The sequence below is a fragment of the Rhinopithecus bieti genome, unplaced genomic scaffold (genome assembly GCF_001698545.2).
Source record: "Rhinopithecus bieti isolate Rb0 unplaced genomic scaffold, ASM169854v2 scaffold_28163, whole genome shotgun sequence".
Taxonomy (NCBI): Eukaryota; Metazoa; Chordata; class Mammalia; order Primates; family Cercopithecidae; genus Rhinopithecus; species Rhinopithecus bieti.
Window position 1 is genome coordinate 1,643,624 of NW_016813718.1, and position 20,261 is coordinate 1,663,884.

At 44.9% G+C, this 20,261-nt stretch overlaps 1 protein-coding gene across 3 annotated transcripts in view; it reads left to right on the forward strand.

Annotated features, from left to right (window-relative positions):
- COX7A2L (cytochrome c oxidase subunit 7A2 like) overlaps nucleotides 1-19,781 on the forward strand; it is a 27,299-nt gene extending 7,518 nt beyond the window's left edge. The window contains exons 2-4 of one of the 3 annotated variants that reach the window (XM_017848903.1): nucleotides 3,007-3,138; nucleotides 18,844-19,046; nucleotides 19,362-19,781. In XM_017848903.1, the coding sequence (XP_017704392.1) occupies nucleotides 3,007-3,138; nucleotides 18,844-18,939 (228 nt within the window). In that variant the 3' untranslated portion in view covers nucleotides 18,940-19,046; nucleotides 19,362-19,781. Of the gene's footprint in view, nucleotides 1-3,006; nucleotides 3,139-14,322; nucleotides 14,496-18,843; nucleotides 19,047-19,361 lie in introns of all 3 variants that reach the window. The other 2 variants (XM_017848904.1, XM_017848905.1) reach the window with 2 other exon arrangements.
- Nucleotides 19,782-20,261: the final 480 nt, after the last annotated feature.

Consider the following 20,261-nt stretch of genomic DNA (forward strand, 5'->3'; position numbering starts at 1 on the left):
AATAAATAAATAAATAAATAAATAAATAAAATGAATTTGATAGTTACAAAGACTGTGGAAAGTTGAAAACTTATTATTATAAACAAAACAGAAAGAGGCTGGGCTTGATGGCTCACACCTGTAATCCCAGCACTTTGAAGGCTCATGTGGGAGGATCGCTGGAGCTCAGGAGTTCAAGACCGGCCTGGGCAACATAGCCAGACCCTGTCTACAAAAAATTAAAAATTTAAGCCAGGTGTGGTGACATTTTCCTGTAGTCCCAGATACTCAGGGGGCTGAGGCGGGAGGATTACTTGAGCCTGGGAATTGCAGGCTGCAGTGAGTCAGGATCGTGCCACCACACTCCAGCCTGGGTGACAAAGCAAGAGCCTGGCTCAAAAACGAAAAAAGGCAGAATGGGCCGGGTGTGGTGGCTCACGCCTGTAATCCCAGCACTTTGGGAGGCCAGGGTTGGTGGATCACTTGAGGTCAGGAGTTCGAGACCAGCCTGGCCAACATAGCGAAACCCCGTCTCTACGAAAAATACAAAAATTAGCTGGGCGTGCTGGCATGTACCTGTAGTCCCAGCTACTCAGGAGGCTGAGACAGGAGAATGGCTTGAACCTGAGAGGTGGAGGTTGTTGTGAGCAGAGATTGTGCCACTGCACTCCAGCCAGGGCAACAGAGCAAGACTCCGTCTCAAAAAAAAAAAAAAAACAAAGAGCAGAATGTAGGACTTTACACTGACTATTAAACCTGAATAAACACTGGAGGAAAATTTACAATTTATAACAATTAATGGGATAAACTTTTACAATATTATAAAGGGAAATACGGAATTAATTTAAAATTGAGATGGTTGATATTCCTGTTTTCAGATGATACTGTTCAAAAACTTTGCTGTAGTTTTGAATCACTGCATGGTTGGACAAACAAATATAATCCCTTCAAAAATACTCTCACATTAGTCCTGTCGAAACATGAATTTACTTTCAAACCATTTTGTAGATTGTTGGTAGAAAGGGTTTTACATTTTGCATTCAAGAAGAAATGGTTATTTCAAGGAGAAAATATGGTGAGCTCACAGAATGATATAAAGGAGTATCTGACATTCTGTATCCAGTTCAAACCACGATCCTTGTTAGCCTTTTGATCTTGATAGTAGAGCCTCTGTTTGCCTTTCTGACTCCTCTGAGTCTCTGTTTTGAGTGTGTTATATTTCTGAATGTAGGCCGACATCTTACTGACCAAACTTTCTCTTTAAATGGGCTGTTGTTTTAAGCAATAGTTGATGGGGAGGGTGGGGTATGAGTTGTGGAATACTTAAAAGCCAGGGCTCTGGACTTGAAAAAGGCGTGAGTTTGAAAACTTGACTCGCTTTTCACTATTTGATCTAAGGCAAGTTATTCTTTCTCCACTGTTTTCCTCTGAAAAATGGGTTGCTGTCAGAATTAAGTGAGATAATGCATATGAAATGTTTAACATAATACTGACACTTCACAAGGGTTAAATAGATATTAGCTGCTGTTGGTTTATAACGTTAATATCCATGGTGGCTGAGATTGTGGCGATCTTATTTATTGTAGTGCAGAGTTAGTGATCAGTAATAAATGTTGAATGAATGAATACATTACAGAAAACAGGCCATGGTTCATTCCCATATACTGTACTGTGTCAGAAGAAAGAGAAGCCAAGTTTACTTTAATGCTTTTTTTATTGACCTGTTCATCTCATGCTTGCCTGGTGGGAGTGGCATTGAGGTTTTCAATATCTAATGTTTATAATAGGCCCTGTCGATTATAGGTAAATTTAGATTTCTTTGAGACAAGAATGAGTGGACTGAAGAATGAGTGGACTGATGACTGTATTTGGGCAAGAGGTTTCCTTCTTTGTGAAAAGAAAAGGCTGGGTTTGAATTCTGCTTTCTGACCCTAAATTTTATTTTCTTAGTTAGAATTTAAATAAAAGGATGATTTTTATTGGCTTATAACTCTTAGCTCCTTATTTTAATTTACAGGTTATTTTGGATTACTCTATGTATTTGTCACTGTAGGTTTACTCCTTTAAGATAAAAAAACCAGAGCTCCCCCCCTTTTTTAAAGCAGCTTTATTGAGATATAATTTGCATAGCATACAATATGCCCATTTAAAGGGTACAGGTTTAGGGGTTTTTTAGTGTATTCACAGATATACGCAACTACCACCACAGTTAATTTTAGAGCGTTTTTTATCACCTCAAAAGGATACCAATGTCCCTTTTAACTGTTACCTCCCTAGCTCCCAAGCCCCCACCTGAAGCAACCATTAACCTACCTTCTGTCTCTACAGTTCCCTCTTCCAGACTGTCCTATGAATGGCATCATACAGTATGTGGTCTTTGGGACTGGTTTCTTTGACCCAGCATAATGTTTTAGAAGCTTATCCATGTTGTAGCATGTATCAGTACCTCCTCCCCCTACACCTTGTTTAAATTTTTACTATATGTGTTTTCAGTTATGGGTTTATTTATGCTGAAAAGTTCATTTCAAAAAATTTTTTGTTTTGATTTTGTGTTCTGGTCCTTGAAGGCAAGTATTGTTTGTTTGTTTAGTTTTGTTTTAAACCAGTAAGGCTGTTCCACGTTGAATATTTCTTTATTGTGTGTTGGGAAAAGTTTCTGAAGTCCGCTCTGGGGTTAGACATTCCATGTTACTAGATTAGCTCTTCATTTGGAAGAAAAAAGGGGCAGACAGATTCCTCATAAAAGCTAATGACAAGTTCATAACAGATTATAAATGTTTTACTGGTTTGCTAAGAAGATAAGACACACCAGGTATTTCTGGAAGCTCAGGTTGGGCCTTTGTTTTTGTCGTCCCCTGACCCTCCCCTCCCCTGCAATCATCATGGCAAGGGGTTCTTGACAGGGTTTGCTCTGGGAAAGTTGGAGAGATTTTCTTTCTGTCTCGTGGTTGAATGGCTGCCTTCACTATTCCAGACAGTCTCCTCAGACATACTTTCAACTTGCCATTTTCCTTTTTTCCTCTACAGGGATTAAAGCCTGTGGTTTCCACAGAAGCACCACCTATCATATTTGCCACACCAACTAAACTGACCTCCGATTCCACAGTATATGACTATGCTGGGAAAAACAGAGTTCCAGAGCTACAGAAGTTTTTCCAGGTGAGGAAAGATACTCTACAACAGAGAAGCCTGTGAAATACATAGGCTTAAAAAATGCCTTATGAAAGGAAATCTTAATCTAGTTTACTATTCACCCTCCTTCTTTTTTCTTTAAGTAGTATTCTCTTGATTTTAGTTTGAGCCATAAACGAATAGAACTTTATATAGGTAGATACTGATAAAAGAGGGGAGGGTGGTTAATTTCCTCATTAGTATTTAAGGGTATGAGGGTTTTGAAATGGCATGAATAGCTCTTGATCATTTATTGCATGGAAGAAGGAATAGCCTCTATAACTGAATAGCCTGTATAACTGAATAACCCAATATATATATTTGACTTTGTGACACATGTAGTGACTTGGCAGTGAGTTTTTTTCTAATTGTTCTTTGCTTGCTTGATATTAAAATTCACTGAGCTATTGCTGAAAGTAGAGGAGGTGCTTATGGGTTTGCATATCAACAGAGAAGCCAGCATCGGAATTGAACATATTATTAGAGTGAAACTACCTGCAAGTGATTGTGAAGTTAGTGACCTGACCAAATCTTCGGTGCCATGGCAGTGCTTGCTACTGCTGTTGCTGTAAGGTAGCTTCCCCTCCTCAGAAGTAGTCCAGGTCCAGACCCATCTTGAGGATAGAGCTCTTTTGTTTTGATCAGTTTAATCTCTTTTTATCTGATAAGTAAGGTTTGAGAGAGCATTTAGAATCTCAAGGTGCAGTGGGGAGGAATTTTGGACACTGCAAAATATGAGTTAAACAGGCCAGGTGCGGTGGCTCACTTCTGCAGCCCCAACACTTTGGGAGGCCAGGGTAGGAGGATTGCTTGATCAGCCTGGGCAGCATAACGAGACCCTGTCTCTACAAAAAAAATTAGCTGAGTGTGTTGGCACGCATCTGTAACCCCAGCTACTCCAGAGGCTGAGGCGGGAGGATCACTTTAGCCCAGGATTTTGAGGCTGCAGTGAGCTGTGATTGAGCCACTGCATTCCAGCCTGGGTAACAGAGTGAGACCCAGTCTCTTAAGATGATGATGATGATAATTATGATTTAAATATCTCATGGAATTTGATTATTAAATGGGTTTAACAGTGTGACGGAAAGAGGGCAGTCGAATCTCAAATGGACTTGAACCTTTTTATTGACATGAAGTACTCCAATCCCATCCACTTATGATCAGAAGCCAAACTAAATGGAGAACGTTTCTCGTGCCAGCACCTCTTTTTATCTGTTTTAACACAGAGCCTTACTCTGTTGCCCAGGCTGGAGTGTAGTGGCACACTCACGGCCCACTCATGGCCCACTGCATCCTTGACCTCTTGGGCTCAAGTGATCCTCCCACCTCAACTTCCCTAATAGCTGGGACTACAGGCACACACCACCACACCTGACTAATTTTAGTTATTCTGTAGAGACAGGGTTTTGCCGTGTTGCCCAGGCTGGTCTTCAACTCCTGGGCTCAAGCCATCTGCCTGCCTTGGCCTCCCAAAGTGCTGGGATTACAGGTGTGAGCCACTGCACCCAGCCTCTCCTGCCTGCACTTCTTTTAGCTACTGGTTACCTTTGCCTTTTAAAAAATGCACCAATGCTCCAGTTAAGCAATATATGATAAATGTCTTAGACATTTGGAATCTTTTGCATGCATGTTCCCTGAGGCAGCATTTTGGAGAATGACTTTGGATTTACAAGCTTTAGCTACATTTATAGGAACATCTACTAGCGTTTCATGGATTAGGGCTTTTCCCACTGTCACTTTGATGAATTACTTACAGAGTAGACAAATTTTTTTTTTTTTAATTTAAAGAATAAAATTGTAAAATATTTTTCTTCTCAACCATGCCCTTTATTAATTCTTGCTTTCAAGAAAGCTGATGTGGTGTCCGTCTACCTGAAACGGGAGAGGCCTGGCCCTCGACCAAATGGCGTTAACGGACTACCATGGCGCTGACTGTGGGAGGGACCATCTACTGCTGATCGCTCTACAAGTGGCTTCGCAGCCTAAAAACAAATGAGTTAGGCCTGCCAGAGGACTGTTTCCGTTTTTTGGCATAAACCTACCTTTGAATTTCCTTTTTCATTGTTAAATTAAAATTTTTTTTTTTTAACCGTGGATGGCTTAATATTTTTGCAAAAAAATAGGAAGATATGAAGGATGATGTTGGTTTGTTTAGAAGATGCATGATGGCTGTGTCAGAGCCTCATTCAATATTGAGCCAGATTGTTTAAAGAAAATGGTGCTTTGCTCTGTGTTTGGTGCGCTCTGATTTCCCTGGAGGTTCTAGATGGAAGGCTGCACACAGGCTGTTAATGGTCAATCTGAAGGTGCTGGGACCTTCAGGGACTTGAGGGTTGCATTTTTGAGCACGGGGTTGCAGAAGACTTTCTGGACTTGTGGATGTGGCTGTGAAAGAACACAGAAGCCAAGGTCATGTGCGATGAATGAGGGGTGTGAGTTATGTCCGCCTCGGGGATTTTTTCCATTTTTGCAGTAAAATGTTAAATTTAATGTAGCCTGCCTCGTACATTTGTTGACAGTTAGATGTTCAAAGGGTTGATTTGCCTCATCTCTATCTTCAGTTGAAAATCTTTACGTGTAATGGGTTGTATTTACTGCCACCGATGGGACGAGAACACCTGTTTAGTGTTGCACTGTTAGACTGGTGTCTGTTTTGTTAATGCATCCTGTGCAGGCCACAAATTTTCCTTTACCCTTTTAAAATGTTACAGCTTTTAATTATGATTTATTTTGACTGTGGAATAAATACACGAATGAAACATTTTAAGTTTGAAGTTCTTTGGCCTTTCAGAGTAATTTCAGAACACCAGCAGCATCTTAAACCTGGGTCTAATTTCTGTCTTGTTAATTAGGCACCAGATAATCTTTACAAAATGATTCCTAAAAGTCTTATAATAGGAGTCTTAACGGCATATTGTTGATTACCATATGGTTTTTTATAAAAACCTGCCTGCCCCTTAGTGAAATGTGCCTGTAACTCACAGTTCATTTAGACACTAATTTCCTTTGCTGTCATGATTGGTAGACTTCACTTACCCTATATTAATTTTGAAAAAAGGTAGAGTTTTATTATATATAAAGGAATGGTTTGTATCTTACCATAGCACAGAACAGTGACCTCTTGCTCAGGATAAAATATGGTGATTTGAAAATACTCAGTAGCAGCCATGCAGTGATATATATATATATGTGTGTGTGTGTGTGTGTGTGTATATATATATATATATATCTGCAAATCTAAATTTTATTCTCTGGTATTTCCCCCAAGTTTTTATTTTGAAAATTTTCAGACTACAGAAAGACTAAGCATAGTACAATATATACCTGTATATCCTTCACTTAGATCACCAGTTATCAATATATTGGCACCTTTGCTTTTTTCTTGTTCTCTCACACAGGCACACACAATGCATACGTGCACACACACATAGATCTGGTTTTTGTTGAATCACTTAAGATTGTTATGGAATTATAAATCAGCCATAAATACTTTAGCAAGTATCTCCTGAGTAAGGACATGTGTTCCTTTATAACCATAACCCAGTTGTCAGACTCAATAAAGTTAACATTTATAACAATACTATCATCTAATATATAGTTTACTTTCAAATTTCCCCAGTTGTTCTAATAATGGTTCTTTATAGTTGTGTTTTTTTAAAAATAACAGCTTTATTGGAATATAATTTACATACTGTACAGTTCGCCTAAAGTATACAAATCATTGGTTTTTACTGTATTTGGAGTTGTACAGCCACCACGAGAATCAATTTTAGAACACTTCTGTCACCCTAAAAAGAAACCCTGTACCCATTAGCAATCACTTGCCTTCTCTCCCCAACTCCCACCTCCCAGCCCAAAGCAAGCACTCATCTATTTTCAGTCTCTATGGATTTGTCTTTCCTGGACATTTCATATAAATATAATCATATGATGTGTGATGCATGTGACTGGCTTCTCTCAGTGTCATGTTTTTAAGGCTTATCCATGTTGTGGCATGAATTGATACTTTATTCTTTTTTATGGCTGAATAGTATTCAATTGAATGGATATTCCGCATTTTGTTTATCTGCTCATCTATGGATGGACATTTGAGTTCTTTCCACTTTGGGGATGTTGTGAATAATGCTGCTATGAGCAATAGTGAACAAATTTTTACGTGGACATACGTTTTCATTTCTCCTGGCTATCTACCTAGGAGTGGAATTCCTGCGTCATATGATAACTGTTTAACATTTTGAGGAACTGCCAGACTGTTTCCAACCCAGTTGTACCATTTAACATTCTCACCAGCAGATGCAGTTCATTTTTGTTTTTGTTTTGGGTCCAGGATCCAGCCAAGGATCATACATTGCATTTAGTTATTGTGACTTTTTTGTTTGTTTGAGATGGAGTCTTACTCTGTCTCCAGTCTGGAGAGCAGTGGCATGATCTCAGCTCACTGCAATCTCTGCCTCCCCCATTCAAGTGATTCTCTTGAGTCAGCCTCCCAAGTAACTAGGACTACAGGTGCACCACCATGTCCCGCTAATTGTATTTTTAGTAGAAATGGGGTTTCACCATGTTGGCCAGGATGGTCTTGATCTGACCTCGTGATCCGCCTGCCTCAGCCTCCCAAAGTGCTGGGATTACAGGCGTGGGCCACTGTGCCTGGCATGTTGTGACTCTTTAGTCTCTTTTTATCCAGAATAGTCAGTCCCCACTGCCCTTCCTGATAGTGACCTATTTGAAGACCCCAGGTCAGTTGTTTTGTGGGACATTCCTCAACTTGGATTTGTCGGATGTCTCATTGTGGTTTCAGGTTAAACATTTTTGTCAGGAATTCTTTATAGGTGATACGGTGTCCTCATTATGTCAGGTGGTACTTGATACCAGCTTGTCCCATTATTGGTGATTCGAAGTTGTGTCTGCCAGATTTCTCCCTTGTCAGGCTGATATCCTTTCCCCTTTGCAATTAATAAGTAGCCTGAGGGGTGATATTTGAGACTGGGAATATTGTCTCCTCAGCAGTTTGCATTCTGTGTTCACTGGTCATTCTTGACTGAATTATTACTAAGGTGGTTGTAAAGTGATTTCTTCTGTTGTCATTCCTTCTACATTTTTGATATTTCTTCTGTGAAGATGAGCCTTTAAAGAAATTTGACTGAATTTCCTAATTTGATGTATAATAAGCATCTCTGCCATTATTCATTTCGATGCTGAAATGTGGCTTCTGTGTTCTATGAGCATCTCCTATCAGTCTTTGATCATCTCCCTACTTTGTGACAGACAAGATGGCTTCCATGCTGACCTTGTGTTTTCCTTACCTCAGTTTCCTCTGTTTATTATCAGGTATATTCTATGAATATATATACACGCTTTTTCTGTTTTCTTTTCTTTTTTTTTGAGATGGAGTTTTGCTCTTGTTGCCAGACTGGAGTGTAATGGCACCATCTCGGCTCACCGCAACCTCTGCTTCCCGGGTTCAAGCAATTCTTCTGCCTCAGCCTCCCGAGTAGCTGGGATTACAGGCATGCGCCACCACAACCGGCTAATTTTGTATTTTTAGTAGAGATGGAGTGTCTCTGGGTTGGTCAGGCTGGTCTTGAACTCCTGGCCTCAGGTGATCCACCTGCCTTGGCGTCCCGAAGTGTTGGGATTACAGGTGTGAGCTACCATGCCCGGCCGACGCATTTTCTTCACCTGTTTTATTTTTGCCTAAATGGTAGGTAGTATACCTTCCAGATCTCACTTGTAGCTTAGAGATTGTTCTGTTTCATTTTTCTACATTGGATTTTATTTTATGAATGTACCATAGTTTAGTCTCTTTTTGAAGGGTATTCAGTTTCACATTTTTTGCTTTTATAAATCTGACTTGAATGCATCATCTTTGGCTGTCATTTAACACAATGTTGGCTATATTTCTAGGACCATTTCTAGACGTGAGATTTAGTGGGTGAGGGGGATGTGCATTTTCCAATTTCAATAGTGCTAATTACTTAAAAAATATGGTGCTGGTTGACATTCCTATCTAGCAGTGTTGAGAGTGCCTGTTTCTCTTCACCTTTGTCTACATAAAATATTACCAAACTTTTTTATCTTTGCCAATCCTCTAAGTGATAACATTTCTTTGTGGTTTAAATTGCCTTACTAGGCCGGGCGCCATGACTCACACCTATAATCCCAGCATGCTGGGAGGCTGAGGTGGCAGACCACTTCAGCTCAGGAGTTCAAGACCAGCCTGGGCAACATGGTGAAACGTCTCTACAAAAATACAAAAAGGGCTGAGGCAGGAGAATCGGCTGAGCCCAGGAGTTCAAGGCTGCAGTGAGCTGAGATTGTGCCACTGCATTTCAGCCTGGGTGACAGGGCAAGAGCCAGTCTCTAAAGAATTTTTAAAAAAAGGTATTCTAGAGATAAATGGGCAAAGTACATGAATAGATAGCTCATAAAAAAAAGGAAATACAACTTACCTTTAAAAAGAATAAAACATTTTTTAAAAAAAGATACTCAGCATCACTCATTATAATAAAAAGGTAATTTCATTTTTCTTTTTTTGAGACAGGGTCTCACTCTGTCGCCCAGACTGGAGTGCAGTGGCTCGGTATTGGCTCACTGTAGTCTTGACTCCCTGGGCTCAAGTGATCCACCTCACCTTCCTACGTAGTGGGTCTATAGGCGCTGCTGCAACATGCTTTTGGTAGAGACGAGGTCTTGCAGCTGTGTTGCCCAGGCTGGTCTTGAACTCCTGGCCTCAAGCAATCCTCCTGCTCTAGCCTCCCAAAGTGTTGGGATTACAGATGTGAGCCACTTGCCTGGCCCAGAGTACTTACTGATAATGCTGAATGTTTTGGTCTACTGGGCTGACTTCCTCAGGGATAGTCTCTAGTGACTCCTGTCTGAGCCAAACCTCTTCTGATTGCAAGTTCCAGAAGTTCATTAAATCCAGCTGATACAGAAAGGGAGATTTTTCAGAACCTGAGTGAAGCTGGGCCTCACAAGGACTGCCTTTGGGTCCAAGGCAACTGTCCTTTCTGTCACTCTCTTGATTATGCAGCTGTTTAATTCTGTTTCTGCAGACCAGCTTTCTCTATTTCTCACTGGATTTGGAAGGAAATGGTTGTCCAGCTGCTGGCAACATGCCCTAAATTCCAGGAGAGAGAGAATGTTGGGAATTTGTGTTGAAATTATCTTATTTTAATAGTAAGCAAGATTTATCCATTTAAACCTGAACCAGCTCGCTCCCTCTAATTGTGACACATTCTTTTTTTTTGAGACGGAGCCTTGCTCTGTCGCTCAGGCTGGAGTGCAGTGGCACAATCTTGGCTCACTGCAAGCTTCGCCTCCTGGGTTCAGGCCATTCTCCTGCCTCAGCCTCCCGAGTAGCTGGGACTACGGGTGTCCGCCACCACGCGGCTAAGTTTTTGTATTTTTAGTAGAGATAGGGTTTCACCACCTTAGCTGGGATGGTCTCCATCTCCTGACCTCGTGATCCGCCCACCTCGGCCTCCCAAAGTGCTGGGATTATAGGCGTGAGCCACCGCGCTGGGCCTGCAGTGCATTCTAAGACAGATTTTCTCATACTTTGTTTTGGTCAAATATGTACTAACAGTAATTGTAATAATTCAATCTAGAATAAAAATATTTCTAACACTTAGAGTTTATGGTCACAGGAAATTTAAACAAATTTCAATTTTAGAGTGTTACAGAGAATTATGCATGAGCAAAAGGAGACTTTCATTCCTAAAGCTGTACGAGATTTTGGGGGTAATGTGGGTATGGGAGTGGAATAGAAATACGCGTAGAAGCAGAGGTTTCTGACTGTTGTATAGATGTGTATGTTTAACCAGATGAAGGTGGGTGTCCAACTGAGTGGAATTTACATCCCATTGGATACTTTTAGAAGTGATTTAATAATTTAGCTGGTATTTTAACAATAGAAACTATACTTTTGCAACTATTTAAATTTAAGATGAAAAATGTTAGGTATTAAGCTTAGATATGCATCGATATAAATTTTTTTTTTAGGTACACAAGGGTAAGAAGGGTTGAACCTGGCTACTTTACACTTGTCCTTGTGAAGCAGTGCCTACTTATCCCTCGCTTTGCTCTGTCAGCCAGATTCCCTTTCGGGGTCTGACTAGCTTTCCCTCTCCTCCTCCGCCCCTTCATCCAGGGTGACTTTGCTGTGAAGCTGCTGGGTGAGATGAAGGTTGGTGTGGCTTTGATAGCACTGGCCAGCTTTCATTTATTTATCTGCTTTTTTCTTCCCTTCATGTGTGTGGCCTTGGGCAGGCTCCCCTAGCTTGTCTGACACTGAGGTCTGTTCATCCCCACGTCTTCGTTCTCATTTTCCTCATAGTCAAAAGCTTTGTAAACTTCTCACTTTCTGTCACATTCGTCTTCAATAGCTAGAGGTTATACCTGGGGCTATAAAAATTGGTTGCTGAGAAATTCTGATACTGCCTGGTCCCAGTGATTTAATATATCCATTTGACATTTTAACTCCACACCTCCTAAGTTGGGTCACTATTTAGTACCACAAACTGCCCATGTCGGGTTGGCTAAGTGGGGCCCGTCCCTAGTGCTCCGTTTGTTGGGTTCATTGGCCGGTATCTTTGGCTCCTCAAGGACTCCCTAACCCACCGTCTTCAAGGAGTTGCATTAATTCTCTGTTATTCTGGACATTTAATTAGTGTGCAGAAGCACACACTATTCGGTGCTGGATCCTCAGAGAAGAATCATGCATAGGGTCATTTTCAGGGTGTCTCTCCACCTCTTAGAGTTGATAGACCACGTGGCTAGCAAATGACCTTGTTATTGAGGAATTCTGCAGTTATCCTTCACCTGTTCTGATCTGGGAGCTCTGTGTGACTGGCGGGGTTTGGTGGCTTTAGAGGAGGCTGCCCGGGTGTGTGTGGTGGAGGGAAGCCTGGCTGTGGCTGCTGTTCTGGGAACCCATGTCATGCCTTGGTGGTAGCAGGTCAGGCCCTGTAGCCTGGAGGGCAGCAGCTGACTCTCGCTCTCATGACGTGAACAAGAGCAGTGACGGTGGCTCAGCACCTCCAGAGGTAGGAGGGGAGTGGGACGATCACTTGGAGTCTTCTCTGCCATCAGCCACTGTCACTTGCATGAGCTGGAATCAGGCCTCCTGACCTCTGGGGCTCCACAGTGCCCGGGTGTGGCGCTGCTGCAGGATGTGTTGGGATGGGCAGGTGGGGGCCCGGGTGCTGCCTGCTCAGGGTTCCAAGGCTGCTGGAGCTGACTTCCTGTGGGAGTCTGCTGCAAAACCCGAAACAGGGCCTGGTGAATGGTCAGGAAGAGCATTCTTTAGGTTGTATTTTTTTCCTTGAGTTCTGACACGGCCCTCCTGGGACGTCCTGCCTTCTCTTGTTCCAACCTCGTCTATGACATAGATTAGTCATGGTCACATGGCTGTACCTCAGGGCCAAAGCACAGGTCTCTATGCTGCCTAACATGTACTAGCCAGATTGGAATCTTTGCTGACTCCAAATATCACATTCCAAGCTGCCCCAGGCTGTGAGAAATGGTGGTGTTGCCTCCCAGCTGGTAGAGAAGGTTTTAGGAAGAAGCCTTGGAAGGGCTGTACAGTAAAGCAGAGTTAGGGACCTGGGTTTTCCAAGGCAGGGAAGGAGACGCTGAGGCTGTGTGGGCTGTACCTGGTGCCTGCCTGAAGGGCCAAAGAAGTAAGTGGGTGCACAAATTGGGGTGGTTTCTGAGGGCATCTTGCCAGGCCGAGAGCTCAAGTCCCTCAGCTCAGCTCTCCTAGGGAGAGGGGGAGAGCAGGGAAGGGCAGCTAGGCTAGGGTGGAAGAGGCAGGCTCTCCTGGTCCAGTGCCCCCTTCAGGGTTCCAGCTGTACCAGGCTTAGGCTTCAGTTGTGAGTGGAGCCCTGAGCTCAAGCATGGAGGCGGCGTGGTTGTTCAGCTCAGCCTCTCGTCGGAAGTGCCTCACCACTAGAGAGGGTGGGGAAGGTCAGATGCTCCAGAATCAGTTCATACCTGGGAGGCTCTAAGTCCATCTTCCCCTCCCGCCTGCCCCCTGTTTAGGCCACAAAGCCTCTACGTTATGCGGCAGATTAATTTGAAAATTGAGTTGCAGCTGAATGAGTTGATGTCTTCAGAGTTCAGTGGTGTTTGATTAGAGCCATCCAGAGACTAGATTTGCTCCCAGGAAATGATTCTGACCGAATAATTCAAGTGAATAAAGGTTAGATTTGTGTTTCTGGCCAAATCTGTGTTGCATTCAGCATCTCCAAAACATGAATTCCATTAACCTTTCATGAACTAGCATTAAATTACTTTCAATTAGTTGTCATTCTAATTAAAGTTGAGTTACACGGGGCAGCCTTTGTTTATACTTGGTGGCTGTTCCCTTGCCTTCTCTGGAACTAAGTCCTCTTGATCAAATGATCATTTAGAAAGTTGGTTTTATAACTTTGTGTCCCCCCACCCATCACTCCGAGTCAGGACCTGTTCCTCGAGCCGAAGGATGTGGGTCCCTACTGCATCAGGAAGGCTTGGGGAGCACTGCTGGCTAGATTGAACCATGTGACTTGCAAAAAGCAATCCTGTGGCTGTGGGAGAGGAAGTTAAGGCGTGTTTAAGGTAGGCCCCCCAGCCCAGGCAAGCTTGGGCAGGCCTTGGGGTGCCAAGTGAGGCATGGTCCGCCCAGGTGGGACTTGGGCAGGTTGGGAGGGAAGTGTGCTGCCCCTGTGACATCATGACCTAGCTTATTCTGAGTCTTTATGCCTTGGGTGTGGGTGGCCTTGCTCCTGCCAAAGGGTAGATGCGAGTCCTCATCAGGGCCTGTCTGCAGCCTCAGTCTCCTGAGGGCCAGCATTCCATGCTCCTGTCTAGTGGCCACAGCAGGAGGGGTTGAGGGAGGACTGACATAAACCACTGTGTCCCCCTGCAGGACTCACCCATAACTTGTCATCCAGCATATTTTTTCTGTTTTCTCCATTGATTATGGATGTGACACGTTATAACCAAGACAGAATCTCTAAGCCAGTGTGGGATTCTGCAGGGTGGGGTACTTCAGGCCCTTCAAACCCAGGATGCCAGAGGTGAGCTCTCTTTCTTTGGCTCTAGGTCTGAACAGAGGTCAGAGGTGACGACCACTTGCCCCACCTTTGCCATCAGTAGCCCCTGAAGCACAAATCATTCCTTCTGCAGTGTGCTGCGCAGTGGAGAGATGGAGAAAGGCGACACTGCTCCTGGCCTCCTGTGCTTGCAGAATGATGAGCAGTCAGAGGGCAGCAGAGCGGCCCAGTGCAGGGCCAGGCCCTGGGAAGGCAAGAGGAGTGGCAGGGAAGCCCCGCCGGGGCGCTGTTGAACTTGCACCTCACGTGAGTAGGTGGTTTCCACCAGAGGACGTGGGGAAGGCATGCACTGAGGTGTGAGGGCATCTCAGGTGCGCCTGGGGGGGTCGGGGAGAAGAGAGGAAAGGCAGGATCCAGGATGAGAGTAAGAGGCTTAGGCCTTCCGGAGCACGTTCCTGGGGCTGGGCCTGAGAGCTGGACTCTGGTGAGCAGGGTGTGTGTCGGGGCTAACCACCCGATCCAGCAGGGATGTTTTTGTGTTGGTTTGGTTCTTTTGAACCTAATGGAGAGGAAAAAGACTCACAACAATTGATAATTAAGAGTTGTTATGAGAGCTGATGGGGGCCGAGGGCACGAGAGGAAGGAATGGATCCCAAGGGTGCGAGGAAGGCAGAGTGAACCCAGCGTGACAGCTGCCCATCCCAGTAGAGGGGAGGAGGCCTCTGGGGTACCCCCAGGATGGTGCAGCTTGGCTTCTGGGTGAGTGGGGAGGGGAGTACAGAACCTAGGGGTAAACAAGCAGGCGTGTTTCTTTGGAGAACGTGGGTTGCCTGTGGGTCCTCTAGGTGAGGAATCCCATAGGCATTCGGTCTGGGGAGAAGGTGAGGGATCTGGACTGGAGTTAAAACTCGAGACCGAATATACAAGTGGCTGCGGAAACCAGGGGTGTCTGCGACATTGTTCAGAGAGTTGTGTGGGAGTGAGGAAATAGAAGGGGGGATATCCAAGACTGAACAAGGTGGGTGGAGAGGAAGAGAGCAGCGAGGCTCATGGAGTGTGTGAACAGAGGAAAGCGGACACGACAGAGAGCACACTTCGCGTTCTGTTCGTGTAAAAGCCAAAACCAAACCAAAATCTTCGGTGGCGACAGGAGGGCAGAATCGAGGCTGCCCTGTGGGAGCCCCTGACAGAAGCAGGTCCCAGGCCGACTTCTGAGTGCTGGCAGCATCCCGGGTCTTCCTCCAGGGGTGGCTGTGTGGGTGTATACGTGTGCACGATGCACTGAGATTTTGCACTTGATTGGAAGTAATACATTTTAAAAGTGTTAAAAATAAAGGAGGAAAGCAACGAAGGAGGGAGGGATAAAAGGAGGGAGAAAGGGCAGGAGGGAAGAAAGAAACCCGGAGGAATGGTGGCAGGAGAGGAGGGGGTTTCAAGGACGAGGATGACGGCCAGTGTCGCTCACACGCCTGGAGCTGAAGCCACTGCGCCGGCTCTGGAGAGGCCTGTGGCCTTGGAGGCTGCCCCACAGTCCTCTGGGTTCACCACTGGGTTGTGTCCCTCACGCTTCGAGTGAGTGGTGTGGAACGGACCCTAGCGTTGAATCAGGACATGGAGGAGCAAGAGCTGTTGGGGGGGTCCCCTGCCCGAGAAACCCCTCAGCTCCTGGCGGTGCCAACGGCTGCGTCTGTGCTTTCCTGAGTGCCCTCCCTGGCAAATCTTTGTGTTTAAACTTGATAATGTTTAATAAAAAAATGTAATTAACTACTAAAATTTGATTAAAAAAAACTTCCTTCTATTTTAATGTGAGAGTTTCCCATGGAAACCACTTCAGCTTTGGCGTGGTGAACGGCAGCTTTATTAATGGAGCCATCTGCAGGCTTTCCTCACAATCTGTCGCGTTGCCCATGGCTTCCAGTGCAAACACTGGTGATTGTGATGCAGGCTCCCGCCAGTGCTCAGAGGGGATGGCCTTAATGGCACTCTGATGCGGGGACAGCTAATCTCTCGTTCTCTTATGTGCAGAGCTCGCCAGGATGTCTCTCCCCTTTGGATTGGATGTGGGCAAGGCCTTCATCTTCTCTTTTTCCTTTCTAGACCTAGGATATGGTACCTCTTCTGCACAGATAGCACCCAAACTCACCTCCATTCACTGGAAAATGCTTTCATGGGAGGCAGTAATTCTCCCCCGTGAGTGAAAACTGTTTCCTGAGGCCTTCTCCACCATAGCCAGTGGTTAGAGCCCTGCTGTCAGATTCCTCACTGGCCCTCCGGCAGGCTGACTGCCAGGTGGGGATGGAGTTGGATCACACCAAGGCTCCAGGGTCTTGGGGAGGGCTGAGTCCTATCTGGGGGATTCTTGGCTCCACTCAGAGTTAATCATCTTCTTCATGGAAATGTCCAAGCCTGGCAAACATTTCTGCTAGTGATTCTGGTGAGGAGATGTTCATGGGCAGCACAGGGCAGGCCACATTAACACAGATCTTGCCGATAGAGCCAGGACCTGTTGCTCTCGGAGAAAGCCTGGTCACCTCATCTCAGTTCGGGAGCAGTCTTGAGAGGGCTCTGCTGAAGAAAGTGAAACTCTGCTCTTCCTTTCCATTTGATTAATTCTGAATAAGGGAAGCTGATTCAGCCCAGACACCCAAGGAAAGGCGGAGGCTGGATGGCTTCAGGAGAGGGCATCTGAGGAGGAGTGAGTACCGACAATACATCAACCAGAAGCAAAACAAGGAGGGAGAAGGGGTGCTGTGGCCCCCGCGGTCGGGAGAGAAACACGGAAAGGCTGTCTCCGCCTTGCGTGCGTGCCAGGAGCATGGGGAGCAGCGTTATGGATCAACCAACCGTCATCAGAAGATGAATTCTTAGTGCTCCCCAGTCGTCTCTTATCCCTGTGGTCCCAGATGCTGAGCTTCACAGTCATACCCCAGACTGACCCTCCCTTGCCTAGGCTTCCCTCATGGCCACACCATGCTAGGAGTTCTCCCGCAGGGACCTGTGATAGCAGAGTGGGCGCTAGAAAGCCAGTGGGCACCGCGCGGTCCCACGGTCCGCACTGCCCCCTCTGACCTGTTGGGGGAGCACTGCAGGTGCACAGGTGCAGGGAGAGTTTCAAAAGGCTTCGTGGTAGTAGGGCTTATTTTCTTCTCCATATTCCCTTCAAAAGCATAAAAAGAAGGTAAAGTTTCTACATCATTATGTAAATTTTTTTGAGACTCACAGGAAGTTGCAAAAATAGTAGAGTCCCATGAACCCTTCCCTCTGCTTCCCCCAGTGGTGACATCTTACGTAACTATGAGACCAGGAAAGTGACATTGGAAGGACACAGCAGTCCAAACCACAGGCTTCCTTGTTTTCAGCAGTTCGGTGTACACTCTGTGGAATCTGACCCCATATGTAGACTCATGCGGTGGCCACCCTACCCATCGCTACCACAGAGGAATCCCCTTGTGCCACCCCTTTGTAGTTGCCTCCCCTCCCTTCCAGCCCTGTCCCCTGAAGTCACTAGTGTGTTCTGTATCTCTGTAGTTTTGTCATTTCAAGAGTGGTGTATCAATGGGATGCAGTTTGTAAACTTTTGAGATGTGCTGTTTGTCACTGGTGCTCCTGCCCGTGAGCACCATCGAGTGTGCATGTGTCCACAGCCCTTTTTCTTGCTAAGTAGTATTCCACTGTGTGGGCTGCACGTCACTTGGTTTTTCTGTGAAGATTCCAGAAGTGGCAACATCACTTTTTAAATGTTGAGATTCAGCCTTTTGGAGTGTTGATTGTAGAATTTAAGCAATGGGTAGATGTTTTCATTCAGTAGGTGACCAATCCGAGATTCCTTAGGAATAACTTACTTTGTACATTTGCCATTATACATCATAGCATCTAGTTACAATTTTCTAATTTTGAGGGAACGTGACTTTGCTCTAAACCAGTTCTAAAATATACAAAGTTTGTTTTTACAACCTTTCTAGAGTGTATGCTCCGTGAGGGCAGGGGCTACTCTTTCTCATTTTGGGATTCCTTGCTGAGCCCCACACAGTTCCTTGCCCTAGGCAGGTTCTTAATATATATGTGATGAATGGGTGCCTCCTTTAGATCCTCAGTTCCACACAAACTCCCCAGGATTCACACTGGCTGCCACTTTGAAGGTGGTAGCAACACAATGTGTGTTGCAGAGAGACTAAATTCCATAGAAGAGGAGCTGCTGTAAGGCATCTGACTTACATTCATCAATTGAAACAGAGCTCTACAGTGACGGCTCCAGCTTCTGGTTTCCCTGCTTCTAACCAGGTTATCAAGTCATTCCAACCCAGTGTCGGTCGGCCCAACGGGCATCACTGTTGACAGTGGCAGGCTCCGGAGTCTCCTGTGATCTTTCCTAGGAGGCACAAGGGCTTGGTTACTGTGATCAGTCAAGCATGGGATGGGATGACCAGGCTTTGCATATTAGGAAATTCCTTTTCTTCCCTGAGGCCCTTTCCCTTTCGTCGGGCACTCACTTTCTTCTCAGTGCTTTCAATGAGATCTGATGAAAGGACACCCTGTCAGGAGTCAATGTTGGCCTCTGGAATCGATTTTGTTGAATCCCACTGAGATAGTCATCATCAGCAGTGGTCCATATTCATTTGTCAGTGGATGGCTCCTCAGGAAAATCTATTTTCAGGATTATGTTGGTAAAAGGGAGAAGAGACGGAAGATCAGAGTTCTGTGGCTGAGCATGGAGTTGGCCCAGCCTCCCAGCACTTGCCACAGGAAGTGAGCGATGGGGAACGAGGACGAAGTGGAAAAAGCACTTGGCCAATGATGGAGAGAAGCTGCCACGCTGAGCTCAGTGAAATGGAAATTGCCCAAAGCCTGGAAAATAAGGTAGTGGTGTCTTCACACCAATAGGTTTAAATTGAACACTGGGGACTAAGGACTTGTGTGCCCAAGGTCAGAGAAGGCAAGAAGAGCAGGCATTTGTTGGCAGCAGGTGCCACAGTGAACCAGCCTGGCAGCTCCTCTGCCCCATGCTATGGTTGTAGGGATAGCAGGGAAGGATTTGTGCATAAGCCCCCCTTCAACTCTGACACGATTCAGAGTCCAAAGCCTCATTATCACCTTCTCTTCTGCCAGTCTTAAATTCTTCTATTGGAAGTTTAACCGATTTCATTCTTATTAACAACCATTGTTATTTTACAGTGCATATAACCTACAGCAGACGAGCATGGCAGCTGGCTGCGTGGACTCTGGAGGTGGGAGTACCTGGCTTCAACTCATAGCTCAGCCAGTCGGCTTCTCTGTACTTCAAGTTTCTTCATCTGTGAAATGGAGATAATGGAATTTAGTATTTTGAAAAGATTGAGTTAATACATGTTAAACACATGAAGTGTTAACTGTTTTCATTGAATAGCATTTAGTCATGGGGCTGGACCATATTTTAATCATTGAGCACCTTGCTTTTATTTCAGCCTACTTCTTCATGTTTTTGTCCTTTGAGACATAGAAGTGGTGTCCTATAGGTTTTCTATCAGATTTCTGAATTGTTAAGTTATTTTCAAGTTAAGAATGCTTTTTGAAAAACTGCATTCTGGCCAGGTGCAGTGGCTCATGCCTGTAATCCCAGCACTTTGGGAGGCCAAGGCGGGCGGATCATGAGGTCAGGAGATCGAGACCATCCTGACTAACACAGTGAAACCCTGTCTCTACTAAAAATACAAACAAAACAAAACAAAACTGCATTCTATTATCACATTTTAAATTTTTTTACTTATTTTATTTTATTTTTTTTGAGACACAGTCTCGCTGTGTTGCCCAGGCTGATGTGCAGTGGCGTGATCTCGGTTCACTGCAACCTCCTGCCTCCCAGGTTCAAGCGATTCTCATGCCTCAGCCTCCCAAGTAGCTGGGACTACAGGTGTGCGCCATGAGGTCTAGCTAATTTTTGTATTTTTAGTAGAGATGAGGTTTCACCATTTTGGCCAGGCTGGTCTGGAACTCCTGATGTCAAGTGATTTGCCTGCCTCCACCTCCCAAGTTGTTGGAATTACAGGCATGAGCCACCGCGCCTGGCCTATTATCACACTTTTTTTTTTTTTTTTT